Source organism: Rhinopithecus bieti, unplaced genomic scaffold, assembly GCF_001698545.2.
Source record: "Rhinopithecus bieti isolate Rb0 unplaced genomic scaffold, ASM169854v2 scaffold_32059, whole genome shotgun sequence".
Lineage (NCBI taxonomy): Eukaryota > Metazoa > Chordata > Mammalia > Primates > Cercopithecidae > Rhinopithecus > Rhinopithecus bieti.
The window spans coordinates 43,914-59,426 of NW_016813587.1; the positions used below are offsets into that span (position 1 = coordinate 43,914).

General features: G+C 42.0%; 1 protein-coding gene across 3 annotated transcripts in view; it reads left to right on the forward strand.

The window, feature by feature from the left end:
• LOC108513056 (zinc finger protein 82 homolog) overlaps positions 1-8,106 on the forward strand; it is a 26,659-nt gene extending 18,553 nt beyond the window's left edge. For all 3 annotated transcript variants that reach the window (XM_017848691.1, XM_017848692.1, XM_017848693.1), the window contains one exon: positions 5,964-8,106. In XM_017848691.1, coding sequence (XP_017704180.1) covers positions 5,964-7,333 — 1,370 coding nt within the window. In that variant the 3' untranslated portion in view covers positions 7,334-8,106. The remainder of the gene's footprint in view (positions 1-5,963) is intronic.
• Positions 8,107-15,513: the final 7,407 nt, after the last annotated feature.

Consider the following 15,513-nt stretch of genomic DNA (forward strand, 5'->3'; position numbering starts at 1 on the left):
GGCCCACCAATTTTTTTTTTTTTTTTTTTTTTTTTTTTTTTTTGAGACAGAGTCTCGCTCTGTCACCCAGGCTGGAGTGCTGTGGCCGCATCTCAGCTCACTGCAAGCTCCGCCTCCTGGGTTCACGCCATTCTCCTGCCTCAGCCTTCCCAGTAGCTGGGACTACAGGCGCCGCCACCTCGCCCGGCTAGTTTTTTGTAGTTTTTAGTAGAGACAGGGTTTCACCGTGTTAGCCAGTATGCTCTCGATCTCCTGACCTCGTGATCCGCCCGTCTCGGCCTCCCAAAGTGCTGGGATTACAGGCTTGAGCCACCGCGCCCGGCCTCAGCAACTTCTTAATATGACCACCCTTGGTGGGACACCCTTAGCTTCTGTGCAGGAATCTCTTGGTGTATGATTTCTTCAATATACCCAATGCTAAATACTTCGTGTTTCCAAGTTTTCCTCATAAAAGTTATCCATATATTTTAAATTTTTGTAAGTATTATGAATGAGATCTTTCCCCTCATATTTTATTGTTAAATGTATATTCAAAGGTTATTGTTGTTTGTATTTTGATTTTGATATAAAATCAAATTTTTTTGACTTTATAAATTTTCTTTCTAAATTTTGTTGCCATTTATAATATTTAAACCTTTGAGTTTTCCAATGAGACAGGCATATCCTTTGGAAATAGAGTTTTACCTGTAATTCTTCTACCTCTGATTTTTTTTCCTGATTTTTTAATTGTGTTGACTAATAACTCTAATACTACATCATTAATAGTAGTGGTAATGTTAGGCAAATTGCCTTTTTGGTAAGATAATATATACTTTATCATTTAGGGAAGTATCATTACTGATCCATTGAGCTTTTTTAAAAAAATCAGGAACATGAGGCAGGAGGATTGCTTGAGCCCACGAGTTAGAGGCAGCAGTGAGCCGTGATTGCACCACTGCACTCCAACCTGGGTGACAGCAGGAGACGCTGTTTCTTGGGAAAACAAATTCAGGAACAGTTCTGGTCTTTTTTTAGTTACCTTTTCAGCATCTATGGAATTGATTGTGTGATTTTTTTTTTCTCCTTCGCTGTATTGGTATGTTAAATTGTCTTAATAGATTTCCCCATATTGAACCATTAAAACATTCTTCTTCTCCTTTTTTTTTTTTTGAGATGGAGTTTCACTTTTGTTGCCCAGGCTGGAGTGCAGTGGCACGATCTTGGCTCACTGCAACCTCTGCCTCCTGGGTTGAAGCGATTCTTCTCCCAAGTAGCTCCGGGTAGCTGGGACTCAGCTCTTCCCAAGTAGCTGGGACTACAAGCATGCGCCACCACACCCTGCTAACTTTTGTATTTTTAATAGAGACAGGGTTTCACCATATTGGCCAGGCAGGTCTTGAACTCCTGACCTCACGATCCACCCACCTTGGCCTCCCAAAGTGTTGGGATTACAGTTGTGAGCCACTGCGCCCGGCCTAAAACATTCTTGTAATAAACACCCCTTGGGTTTTTCAGTGTGCTGTTTTATTAGATATTTAGAATTTTTTCCTCAGTGTTCAGAAAATTGGTGTGTAGTTTTCTTTTTGTGAGCGATCTTTATTTCAGTATCACTTTATGAAAACAGTTTGGAAGTCCTGATTCTTCTTAGTTGAAAAAGAATTTTGATAGCCTGTCTTTAAGCTTAAGTAAGTTTTGTAAAGCTTTATTTTGGGAAAAGGGATAGTAAGTCTGACCACATTCTCTATTTGCTCTATGGGAATCGATCTATATAAACATTTTATTAATATCTCTCTCTTCTATGGTCAGTTTTGATAAATTATATTTTTCTAAACAATTACACATTTTAGGCTGGGCACGGTGGCTCATGCCTGTAATCCCAGTACTTTGGGAGGCGGAGGTGGGTAGATCATGAAGTCAGGAGTTCAAGACCAGCCTGGCTAAGATGGTGAAACCCCGTTTCTACTAAAAATACAAAAATTAGCCGGGTGCAGTGGCATGCGGTTGTAATCGCAGCTACTTGGGAGGCTGAGGCAGGAGAATTGCTTGAAGGCAGTGGGGCGGGGTGGGGGTCGGCAGGCAGAGGTGGAGATTGCAGTGAACAGAGATCACGCCACTGAACTCTAGCCTGGGTGACAGACTGAGACTCCGTTCAAAAACCAAAACCAAAAAAAAAACCCAACAAATCATCCATTTTAGCTATGTTTTCAAATTTATTAGCATAGTCATCTGTCCTCTGTATTCATGATCATTTTCACTTTGTTCTTATTTCTATGTCTGTACTTTCTTGCTGTTTTCAATATCTTAACCATAGTTTATATTTTGTTGATTAAAAAACTGGTTTATGAGGCCAGGCGCGGTGGCTCACGCCTGTAATCCCTGCACTTTGGGAGGCCAAGGCGGGTGGATTACCTGAGGTCTGGAGTTTTTGACCAGCCTGGCCAACATGATGAAACCCGTCTCTACTAATAATACAAAAGATTAGCTGGGCATGGCGGCGTGTGCCTGTAATCCCAGCTACTCGGAAGACTGAGGCCGGAGAATCGCTGGAACCGGGAGGCGGAGGTTGCAGCGATCCAAGATCACGCCACTGCACCCCAGTCTGGGCAACAAGAGCAAAACTCCATCTCAAAAAAAAAAAAAATTGTTTATGCTTTATTACTTCTGTTTCTGTATTCTGATTCTGCTTTTATATCGGTTAATATTTTTCTTCTGCTTTGCTTCAGCTTAATTTTATTTTCTTTTTTTGAATGAGACTTTTAATGATGTTTTTCACTTTTGCTGTGTTTTAGTTTTTTTTTTTTTTTTTTTTTTCCTTTTTGGTTGTTTTTTTTTTTTTTTTTTTTTTTTTTTTTTTTTTTTGAGACGGAGTCTTGCTCTGCCGCCCAGGCTGGAGTGCAGTGGCCGGCTCTCAGCTCACTGCAAGCTCCGCCTCCCGGGTTCAGCCATTCTCCTGTCTCAGCCTCCCGAGTAGCTGGGACTATAGGCGCCCGCCTCGTCGCCCGGCTAGTTTTTTGTATTTTTTAGTAGAGACGGGGTTTCACCGTATTAGCCAGGATGGTCTCGATCTCCTGACCTCGTGATCCGCCCGTCTCGGCCTCCCAAAGTGCTGGGATTACAGGCTTGAGCCACCTCGCCTGGCCGCTGTGTTTTAGTTTTTAAATTTTCTTATAAGCACTATGGTTATATTTTATAGATACTTATATGGAAGTTTTCAAAATGTAGACTTTATTATTATTATTTTTTTTTTTAAAGAAACAAGAGTCTTGCTCTGTCACCCAACCTAGAGTGCAGTGGCATAGACAGAGCTCACTGCAGCCTTGACCTCTGGGGCTCAAGCACTTCTCCTACCTTAGTCTCCCAAGTAGCTGGGACTATAGCACACCACCACGCCCAGCTAATTTTTTAATTTATTTTTTTAGAGATGAGGTCTTGCCATGTTGCGCTGACTGGTCTCAAACTCCTGGGCTGAAGAAATCCTCCTGCCTTAGCCTCCTAAAGTACTGAGATTACAGGTGTGAGCCACTGTACCCGGCCTCCCATTATTTTCAAAAAAACAAAAATACAGCCAGGTGCCCTGGCTCATGCCTGTAATCCCAGCACTTTGGGAGGCGGAGGCAGGAGGATCACTTGAGGTCAGGAGTTTGAGACCAGCCTGGTCAACATGGTGAAACCCTGTCTCTACTAAAATACAAAAAAAAAGCCAGGTGTGGTGGTACATGCACACCTGTAATCCCAGCTACTCAGGAGGCTGAAGCAGGACAATCACTTGAACCCAGGAAGTAGAGGCTGCAGTGAGCCGAGGTCACACCACTGCATTCCAGCCTGGGTGACAGGGTGAGAGTCCGTCTCAAAAAACAAACAAACAAAAACAAAAATACTGTTTCAGATCTTATTTTCCTATGGACCTAAGAGTTATTTAATATAGACTTTTGAATTTTCAGGTAGATTTTACTTTTAATGTTTTAAATTTTGTTATTAATTTCTAGTTTTAGTAGAAAATGTCTTTATGATTTCTTTTTTTTTTTTTTTTTTTTTTTTTTTTTTTTGGAGATGGAGTCTCGCTCTGTCGCCCAGGCTGGAGTGCAGTGGCCGGATCTTAGCTCATTGCAAGCTCCGCCTCCTGGGTTTAGGCCATTCTCCTGCCTCAGTCTCCTGAGTAGCTGGGACTACAGGCGCCCGCCACCTCGCCTGGCTAGTTTTTCGTATTTTTTTTAGTAGAGACGGGGTTTCACCCTGTTTGCCAGGATGGTCTCGATCTCCTGACCTCGTAATCCGCCCGTCTCGGCCTCCCAAAGTGCTGGGATTACAGGCTTGAGCCACCGCGCCCGGCCCAAATGTCTTTATGATTTCAACCTTTTTTTTTTTTTTTTTTGCTAACTCCTAGTTGTGTGTCTAGATTTCAACTTTTTAATAGAGACCACATTGTCATAATTGAAAACCTCATCCTGTTTCTTTCTCATACACAACTCATTCAGCACGTAGATTTTCCTCTGGCTGTTCCTGTTGCTGGCTTGCTATCTTCTGGCCTACATCTAATGTGACATTTCTTAGCAAGTCCTTCACATTCAGATGACTGCAGCATTTGAACATGCACATCACTTTTATCCACATTACTGAGTTACAAGCATATCCTATCTTTTTGTGCCATGAATTTCAAAAGAACTTCAATAAGATACAGATGTGTTTTCCTGTCTAAAAAATCACTGATACACATTTCCTAAAAATACAGGAATGGCCTTGACTATGAGGGAATGGAAAGGAGAAAACTTGAGCAATGGGAGGAAAGAACAAAACCAGTTGAACATTTGTCAAATGAATGAGTAATAGAATAAGTTGAAGGGGAGATTGAGTAGGTAGAGCTCCTCAATACCTTTGCTATGGTGTAGAAACAAAGAAAAAGTTACCCATAGCTATGTGAAGGAGCAAATGGGCAGTGCACTGCATAGGTAAGGGCCTAAGCGGTGGCGGATGCATAGGAATATATAGCCACCTATTTCCATTCTTGTATTTAGCTGGGCTACCTTGGATGAATAAAGAGAATATTTAATCATTGTAGTAAGGCATGAGAGACTAGAGGCAGAGAGATACATTTAGAACAAGTATGTAGCTATGGGAATTCAATGAGTAAAACCTATTATATGCTTAGCATTTATTACTTAATGTAGAGTTAACTAGGGATTGTTTCTGTCCTTGAGGAGGTTTCTAGGTAAGAATAAACAGTATGACAATTGGAGAAGTTAATAAATATATAATTTTTAAATTGAGAGCTATTATAAAGGCAAGGAATAGAGAATAGCAACATGGATCTAGGTACTATCGATAGGGTCAACCTTAAAGGAAATGACTTTTAATCTAAGATCTCAGGATGAAAGGAGCCAGCCATGCAAAAAGCCCAGTCAGGAGATTTGTGGGAGATAGAACAGACTGTGAAGAGTCCTAACAGATGGAAGTAAGTTAGGACATGTGAGGTCTGCAAGGAGACTTCTCCAGGGAGCAGTAAAGGGGATACTGGTTTGAGATCATATGATGTAGGTAAGCCTTCTTAACCACAGTGAGCTTGACTGGATTCTAAGAATGATGAAAGATGAAAAAAATTTAAGTATAGATTCTCAACCTCTCATCTTCATCAGAATTACCGTGTAGAGAATATTAAATATCCTTCCAGGACTGCAGAGTCTGATCCAGGTGGTTTGGGTGGTGTCTAAACCTCAGTGTTAGTAACAAGCTACGTGGTGATTCTGATCCACACCTCAATATGAGAACCACTGACTTAAAATGTTTACTTAATCACCAATCTTGCTATATTGTATGAACTCTCATTTTTCCTGATGTTCCCTTTGGCTTTTTTTTTTCTTTCCAAATTGTATAACCAATTTTAGAGTTTGGTTGAGGATTACTTTTGTTGTCTTTTATTTCTACATTAGAAATGTTGCTTCTTTTAGTAAAAGAAAACAGCATGTGTTTGCTTTCTTGTTTCATTTTAGATTTGGAGACCAAGTATGAAACCAAGAAGTTATCTTTAGAAAATGACATTTATGAAATAAATTTATCCCCGTGGAAGATAATGGAAAGAATTAAAAAACATGGCCTTAAGGGTCTCATTTTAAAACATGATTGGGAATCCACAGGAAAAATGGAAGGACAGGAGAGACCTCAAGAAGGATACTTTAGTAGCGTGAAAATGCCATCTGAAAAGGTGTCCTCTTACCAGAAACGCACATCTGTTACTTCACATCAGAGACTTCATTTTATCGATAAACCCTATGAATGTAAGGAATGTGGGAAGGCATTCAGAGTGCGCCAACAGCTTACTTTTCATCACAGAATTCATACTGGTGAAAAACCCTATGAATGTAAGGAGTGTGGGATGGCCTTCAGACAGACCGCACACCTTACTCGACATCAGAGACTTCATTCTGGTGAAAAACTCTATGAATGTAAGGAATGTGGGGAAGCTTTCATATGTGGTGCAGATCTTAGAGTACATCAGAAAATGCATATTGGTGAGAAGCCCTATGAATGTAAAGAATGTGGGAAGGCTTTTAGGGTACGAGGACAACTTACTCTGCATCAGAGGATTCATACTGGTGAGAAACCCTATGTGTGTAAAGAGTGTGGAAAGGCCTTTAGACAGTACGCACACCTGACTCGGCATCAGAAGCTTAATAGTGCTGACAGGCTCTATGAGTGCAAAGAATGTGGGAAGGCCTTTTTGTGTGGCTCTGGTCTTAGAGTACATCACAAACTTCATACTGGTGAGAAACCCTATGAATGTAAGGAATGTGGAAAGGCCTTTAGAGTGCGCCAACAACTAACACTGCATCAGAGAATTCACACTGGTGAGAAGCCCTATGAATGTAAGGAATGTGGGAAGACCTTCAGCCGTGGTTATCATCTTATTCTCCATCACAGAATTCATACTGGTGAAAAACCTTATGAATGTAAGGAATGCTGGAAAGCCTTTAGTCGCTACTCACAACTTATTTCACATCAGAGTATTCATATTGGTGTTAAGCCCTATGACTGTAAGGAATGCGGGAAGGCCTTTAGACTACTTTCACAACTCACACAGCATCAGAGTATTCATATTGGTGAGAAACCCTATAAATGTAAGGAATGTGGCAAGGCCTTTAGATTGCGCCAAAAACTTACTCTACATCAGAGCATTCATACTGGTGAAAAGCCCTTTGAGTGTAAGGAATGTAGGAAGGCCTTTAGGCTTAATTCATCCCTTATTCAACATCTGAGAATTCATTCTGGTGAGAAACCCTATGAATGCAAGGAATGTAAGAAGGCCTTTAGGCAACATTCACACCTTACTCATCATCTGAAAATTCATAATGTAAAAATCTAAGAAAGTCTTTTCAACTTCTGTGTAATAGAACATTCTATGAATGTAGTAATTAATCTTTTTTGCTCCATACATGCAACTGACTTGGCATTAGAGATTTTATACCATTAAAAGAGTGTGATAATGTATTGTATTCCATCATCACTCAAACCTGAAACTTCAGCACATTTGTTCTAAAAACTAATCCTGTTATAAGAGTGAGAAAGATACTTATCGTCATCCCTATCCCATCACTTTGTGTCATACTGGACAAGACGCTTAACTGCTCTGTGCTTTAATTTTTTTATTTATGAAATGGTCATATAAGAGTGCAGCAATTTGACACTCTTTCAATCAAGAGGTGGGATTTACATCCCTCTGTTGTATATAGGCAGGCTCTGTGACTACTTCGCCCCGTAGAATATGGTAGATGTATTGCTGTGCTGGTTTCTTGACTCAGACTTTACTGGTAGAGTTACTTCATCTCATGAAATGAGAGAACTGTCATGTTACAGAGTCTGGCTACTTTGCTGAAGAGACCACATGAAGAGACCCTGAAACTATGTAGAGAGGGAGAGGCACCTGCTGAACCCTGTCTTCTTGACATCCGCCAAGATACCAGACATTTGAGTGAAATTTTGGATCCACCAGACCAGCCACCAGCTAAATGCCACTGAGTGACTTGGTAACATCAACTGATGCCATGTAGAATGGAAGAATTGACCAGCTGAGCCCCTGCCCAAATTTCTGACCCACAAAAACATGAGAGATAATAAAATGGTTGTCATTTTAAGACAGTAAACTTTCTTTTATTATCATATTTAATATTTTTTAGATAAATCATACTAAAGGCTATGGGCATAATGAATATAGAAATGCCTTCCACCAACATTTATCCTTCATTGAACTTGAGATATCTTATTCTCATTAAAATATTGAAAGTAAGGAATTCCTTTCCAATTTGTTAATTAAAAAACAGATCTCCTAGACCAGGTGAGGTGGCCCATGCCTGTAAATCCAGCACTTTGGGAGGCCAAGTAAGAAGGATTGCTTGAGGCCAGAAGTTCAAGACCAGTCTCGGCAACATCGTGAGACCCTGTCTCTACCAAAAAAACTTTAAAAATTAGCTGGGCATGGTGGTGCATGCCTGTAGTCCTAGCTACTTGGGAGGCTGAGGTGGGAGGATCACTTGAACCCAAGAGTTGAGGCTTCAGTGAGCTGTGATTGTACCACTGCACTCAACTTGAGTGACACAGCAAAACCCTGTCTCAAAAAAAAAAAAAAAAAAATCTACAATCAGCATTCTCTGGCCCCAGTCAATATTAAAAATTGACAAAGGATAACATGAAACTTTGGAAATCAAAAATCACCTTATTATAAAGCTCCATTAATTTTTTTTAAAATTACTTCATTGTAGTTTTTTTAAATGCTCAATTGTCCTATATTTGGCCAATGACAATCCCCTCAAATTGGCTCCTGTGTCGTTTTATCATGAGCACTCCAACCTTTCAGCTTTTTTTTTTTTTTTCTGAACCAAATGCATTGATGAGTTATGGAGTATACTAGAGCATTATTAACAAAGGAAAAGAATAGAATATTTACCTTGCGTATCCTTTACGAACCATATTTCAAGACAACCAAAAGTTGGTGAAGGAAAGTTGTTTATTATTAGAGAATTCCAACTGGTTAAAAGGTCAAAGGAGGCGGGACGCGGTGGCTCACGCCTGTAATCCCAGCACTTTGGGAGGCCGAGGCAGGCCGATCACAAGGTCAGGAGATGGAGACCATCCTGGCTAAGATGGTGAAACCCCGTCTCTACTAAAAATACAAAAAATTAGCCGAGCATGGTAGTGGGCGCCTGTAGTCCCAGCTACTTAGGAGGCTGAGGCAGGAGAATGGCCTGAACCTGGGAGGCGGAGCTTGCAGTGAGCCGAGATCGGGGTGCTGCACTCCAGCCTGGGCGACAGAGCAAGACTCTGTCTCAAACAAAAAAAAAAAGGCCGGGCGCGGTGGCTCAAGCCTGTAATCCCAGCACTTTGGGAGGCCGAGACGGCCGGATCACGAGGTCAGGAGATCGAGACCATCCTGGCTAACACAGTGAAACCCCGTCTCTACTAAAAACTAGCCGGGCGAGGTGGCCGGCGCCTGTAGTCCCAGATACTCCGGAGGCTGAGGCAGGAGAATGGCGTAAACCGGGAGGCGGAGCGTGCAGTGAGCTGAGATCCGGCCACTGCACTCCAGCCCAGGGGACAGAGCAAGACTCAGTCTCAAAAAAAAAAAAAAAAAAAAAGTCAAATGAATGATAGACTTTGAAAATGACACTCTAATTTTACAAAATTATGGATTTTCGTAATGATAGCAATGGATGTGAAGACGATTAGGTGAAAAATGGATAGGAAGCTTATAATGCGTGGAGCAGAATGACAGGACACTATATTAACATCTAAATGAGATCAGCCAGATGCACTTGATATGATGAAATGGATGCACACTGTGGACACCTGTGAAGTTTTCTTGGCCCCCCCCAAAACTGAGAAGTACAAGTTAGTCTCCAAACCTAATGACCAGTTTACAGGAAACATGGGGAATAAAAGAACAAATTAACAACACAAAGAAGAAAACAACCAATGCAAAATTTGGAAAATTCTGCAGAAGTAATGGCCTATTTTTTTTAACGAATACATGTCAAAAAAAAAAAAAGACAAAAATGGAATCCTACACATTAAAGGAGACTTAAGAAACGTATCCTTCAAATACAGTGTATGGAGCATTTTAGGATCCTTGTGTTAAAATGCTGCGCTAGGGATTTGTTTTAATCAATCATGGTGAGACAGGCAGACATGGAAATGATTGTCACGAAGGAAGAAGTTTATACACAGATCCCAGAAACAGGAGGCGTGGCATGGCATGCAGGGTCACCTAAAGAAGCACCTGGGTGTAGGCCGGGCGCGGGGGCTCACGCCTGTAATCCCAGCACTTTGGGAGGCCGAGACGGGCGGATCACGAGGTCAGGAGATTGAGACCATCCTGGCTAACACGGTGAAACCCCGTCTCTACTAAAATACAAAAAACTAGCCGGGCGAGGTGGCGGGCGCCTGTAGTCCCAGCTACTCGGGAGGCTGAGGCAGGAGAATGGCGTGAACCCGGGACGTAGAACTTGCAGTGAGCTAACATCGCGCCACTACACTCCAGCCTGGGTGACAGAATGAGACACCGTCTCAAAAAAAAAAAGGGAAGTACCCAGGTGTATCAGGAGGCAGAGGGGGTGAGGGCAGAGCATGGCCCAGAGCTTTTACTGGGGGTTTTCATGGGAAGGAATGGACAAGGCAGGGGTAGGCACACTGGTAAGCTTAGGATTGGATAGTTTGAGTAATTTTGTTGGTCTCTGGGCTCTAGGGGTGATTCCTAGTTGTTTAGTTAGGGCAGGGGAATATTGAATTGGTGTATGAGAGTTTGATGAAGGAGATAGTTGGGCGTATGGGCTCTGGATTTGTTGGTCTATATATGAAAGGCATGCTTGCAAGTGGAATTTATCATCTGTGCATTAGCTTGCCCTGGGAGGGGCAGTCTTTCCAGAATTAAGGCCCCAAGTGGCCAGAGCATTAAGAATACAGAAAATAAAGAAAACATAGTCAATACAAGATTTGAAGGAATAAAATGTCTCTAGATATCGTACAAATGTAAACATGGATTGGATACTAAATGATACTAACTAATTTATTGTTCATATGTTAGGCATGACTATGGCATTGTGGGTATATGTGTGTGAGTCCTTAAGTGTTAGAGATTCATACTGAGGTATTTGAGGCTGAAATGTCATGCCTATGATTTACTTTTAAATACTTAAGAAAAACAAAAGGTGGGAGGGATACATGAAACAAGATTAGCAAAAAGTTGGTAAATGTTTAATCTGGATCATTTGGTACACCGGGTTCATTGTGCTGTTCTTACTATCTTTACATATATTTTAAATTTCCATCATAAAGTTTTGTGTTTTTTTTGTTTTTTTTGTTTTTTTTTTTTGAGACGGAGTCTCGCTGTCACCCAGGCTGGAGTACAGTGGCCGGATCTCAGCTCACTGCAAGCTCTGCCTCCCGGGTTTACGCCATTCTCCTGCCTCAGCCTCCCGAGTAGCTGGGACTACAGGCGCCCGCCACCTCGCCCGGCTAGTTTTTTGTATTTTAGTAGAGACGGGGTTTCACCGTGTTAGCCAGGATGGTCTCGATCTCCTGACCTCGTGATCCGCCCGTCTCGGCCTCCCAAAGTGCTGGGATTACAGGCTTGAGCCACCGCGCCCGGCCATAAAGTTTTTTAAGGTAGAAAATCAAGTTTGGGTCAGGCGTGGTGGCTCATGCCTGTAATCGCAGTACTTTGGGAGGCCAAGGTGGGTGGATCATTTGAGGTCAGGAAATCGAGACCATCCTGGCCAACATAGTGAAACTCCATCTCTAGTAAAAATTAGCTGGACATGGTGGCAGGCGCCTGTAGTCCCAGCTACTTGGGAGGCTGAGGCAGGAGAATCGCTTGAACCTGGGAGGTGGAGGTTGCAGTGAGCTGAGATTGCACCACTGTACTCCAGCCTGGTGACAGAGCAAGACTCCATCTCAAAAAAGAAAAAAGAAAATCAAGTCTGAAATTGTAGACTGTTTAGTGATGAATGATCACGTGTTGCCTACAGATAACTTGGGGGAAATCGCCAACCAAAGCTCTACTTGGTAGAAAATGTAAAGCAATGCATTTAGAAAATCTGGATTGAGAAATAAGTATTTGTCTTGTTCACCACTCTGTACACATACCTATGGTACCTATCACATAATAGGCAATTTATAAATGTGGTGGGAAAAAATAAGGATTAACTTAAGCCAGAAATTTTTTAAAACTAAGGTGAATAATGGCAAGTTGTTTATATGATCAAATAAATTAATGGAATAGTTAATAAAATAATAGACTAAGGATATTCTCTTTGAAAAGAACATTAATATAAAATTGGCATTTATTGAGGGAAAAACATGACTCAACTTTATGTATGTAAAAGGTGAAATAGCTACATAATATTTTTAAAAATTAAGTTACATATTACTATATACATATATTTATACATATATTTCAATGTTTCTGTATTACTATATACATATATTTCAATATGTTGCAATCTAGAGAAATCGAAATGATTACAGTTGACTCCAGATACCAAAAAAACCCTGAACTAATCCATAAATAAAGGGGAAAAAGTACAGTTATGATCTTGTTTTTTAAAACTAGAATCTATAGATTTACAGGCAGTAAAAGCTTTAAAAAATATATAACCCGGGCGCGGTGGCTCAAGCCTGTAATCCCACCACTTTGGGAGGCCGAGTGGGCGGATCACGAGGTCAGGAGATCGAGACCATCCTGGCTAACACGGTGAAACCCCATCTCTACTAAAAATACAAAAAATTAGCCAGGCGTAGTGGCAGGCGCCTGTAGTCCCAGCTACTGGGGAGGCTGAGGCAGGAGAGTGGCGTGAACCCAGGAGGCGGAGCTTGCAGTGAGCTGAGACTGTGCCACTGCACTCCAACCTGAGCACTGAGAGAGACTCTGTCTCAAAAAAAAAAAAAAAAAAAAGAATATATAACCCATAACAAAATCTTACTAGATCATTCTATAAGGCAAATATCCCAATGTAAAATTAGCTGAGGATAAATACCTCCTAAAAAGCAAAATGTGGGCCAGTTTTACTTAAGATACATGCAAACATTGGCAAAACAGTATCAGTAAATTGAACTCAATAGTCTATTAAAACAATTATAAAACATAAAATGATTTACTAGGAATACCCTGGGACCTGGCCTGTTCTCATTTAAATATGTATCCAGATTGTAGGTTTCCTGACTTGAACAACGCAACAGTGTTATAAAAAAATGACATGATTCAGTCACAGTATCTTTTAGATGGTTTCTATTCTCATTTATCTTAGTTTCATTGACTTTACAAAAGGAATGAACAATACATATAAAAATAGGAATTCAACACAAAAATTATTACCTTTTTTCTTAGTCTGTTTTGTGTTACTATAAAAGAATACTGGCTGGGCATGATGGCTCATGCCTGTAATCCCAGCACTTTGGGCAGCTGAGGCTGGTGGATCACTTGAAGTTAGGAGTTTGAGATCCGCCTGGCCAACATGGCGAAACCCCATCTCTACTAAAGATACAAAATTAGCCAGGCATGGTAGCGCATGCCTGTAATCCCAGCTACTCGGGAGGCTGAGACAGGAGACTTGCTTGAACCTGGGAGGTGGAGGTTGCAGTGAGCTGAGATTGCACCACTGCACTCCAGCCTGGGCAACAGGAGCGAAACTGCATCTCGAGAAGAGAAAAAAAAAAAAAAAGAATACCACAGACTGGGTAATTTACAATGGACAGAAATTGACTAACAGTTCTGCAGGGTAGGAATTCCAAGATTAAAAGGCTGGCATCTGATAAGGACCTTCTTGCTGCATCATCTTATGGCAGAAGGGCAGAGAGGGAGAGAGAGAGAGAGAGGGCAAGAGGGAGCCCAACTCATCTTTTGATAAGGAACCCACTCCTGTGATAATGGCATTAATCTCTTCATGAAGGCAGAGTCCTCATGGCCCAGTCACTTCTTAAAGGTCCCACCTCTTAATACTATTGCATTGGGGATCAAGTTTCTCCCTAAAACTTGGGAGTGAACACTGGGGGACACATTCAAATATAACGTGCCTTCTCTGGCCTCCCAAATTCATGTTCTTCTCACGTGCAAAATACATACACCCCATTCTGATTGCCCCAAAGTCTTAACTCTTTCCAGCACAAACTCAAAAGTTCAGTCTCAGCTAGATCAGATATGATGAGAGAAGGCATGTTTTATCCTCAGGCAAATTTTCCTCCAGCTGTTAGTCTATGAAATCAAGCAAGATATTTACTCCCAGAACACAACAGTGGGACAGGCATAGCCTAGACATTCCTATTCTGAAAGAAATAGGGAAGAAAAAGGGGATAACTGGTCCCAAGTAAGTCCAAAACCCAACAGTGCAAACAACTGATTCCTTTTTTGAGACAGTCTCACTCTGTCACCCAGGCTAGAGTGTAATGCCATGATCTCGGCCCACTGCAACCTCTGTCTCCATGTTCAAGCGATTCTCCTGCCTCAGCCTCCTGAGTAGTAGGGATTACAGGCATCTGCCACCATGCCCAGCTAATTTTTGTATTTTTAGTAGAGATGGGATTTCGCCGTGTTGGCCAGGCTGGTCTTGAACTCCTGACCTCAGGTGATCCGCCTGCATTGGCCTTCCAAAGTGCTGGGATTACAGGCATGAGCCACTGCGCCCGGCCAACCAACATTAACTCTTAAGGCTCTGGAAGACTCTTCCTTAACTCTATGACCTACTTGGACACACTGGGGTGGGTCCTTGCCCCCATGGCTTTGCTGGGCTCATGCCACATAGCATCTGTCACAGGTTGGAGTTTCACACTGGCAGGTCTTCAGTCCGGGGGTCTTGGGGATGGCCTCACTCCATTAGGCACTGTCCTAGTGGGGACTCTGCAGTGGTTCTGCTCATGGACAAGTCTGACTGGGCCCCCACGCTACCCAAGGCATCCTTTGAAATCGAAGTGAAGGAAGCCATGCCCCCATGACTCTTGCATTCTGCACTCCTGCCAAATTAGCACCACATGGATGCTGCCACCACAAGCTTACAGTTTATGCCCAGTGGCAGGTTGAGCCACACCTGAGCCAGCAGGAACCAATGGCTGGGGCAGCCAAGGGGCACACTACTGGCATGTGGGAAGCAGAGTCATGAGACAGCGTGAGCCAGTGAATGCTGTCTGTGATGGAAGGGGCAGCCTCAAACAGTGCCAGAATGCCTTCGGGATCATTCTCCCACCGTCTTGATAGCTCCTGGGTTCCTTCTATTTATAATAATCTTTTCAGCAGTCTCTGGAGATACAACCTTGGTTTGCTCCCCTAAACACACCTTTTCACTTCATAAATGGGCAGCCTGCAAATTCCATATCTTTTTGTTCTGCCTTTTAATTATGTTTTATCTTTAAATCATTTCTACCTCTCACATCTTACTATATGCAGTTAAAAGAAAACATGTAACTCTTTCAGTATTCTGCTTAGAAATTTCTTCCGCCAGATATTCAGTTCATTGGTCTTAAATTCTGCCTTCCAATAAAGCCCAAGGCATGGTCACAAATTCA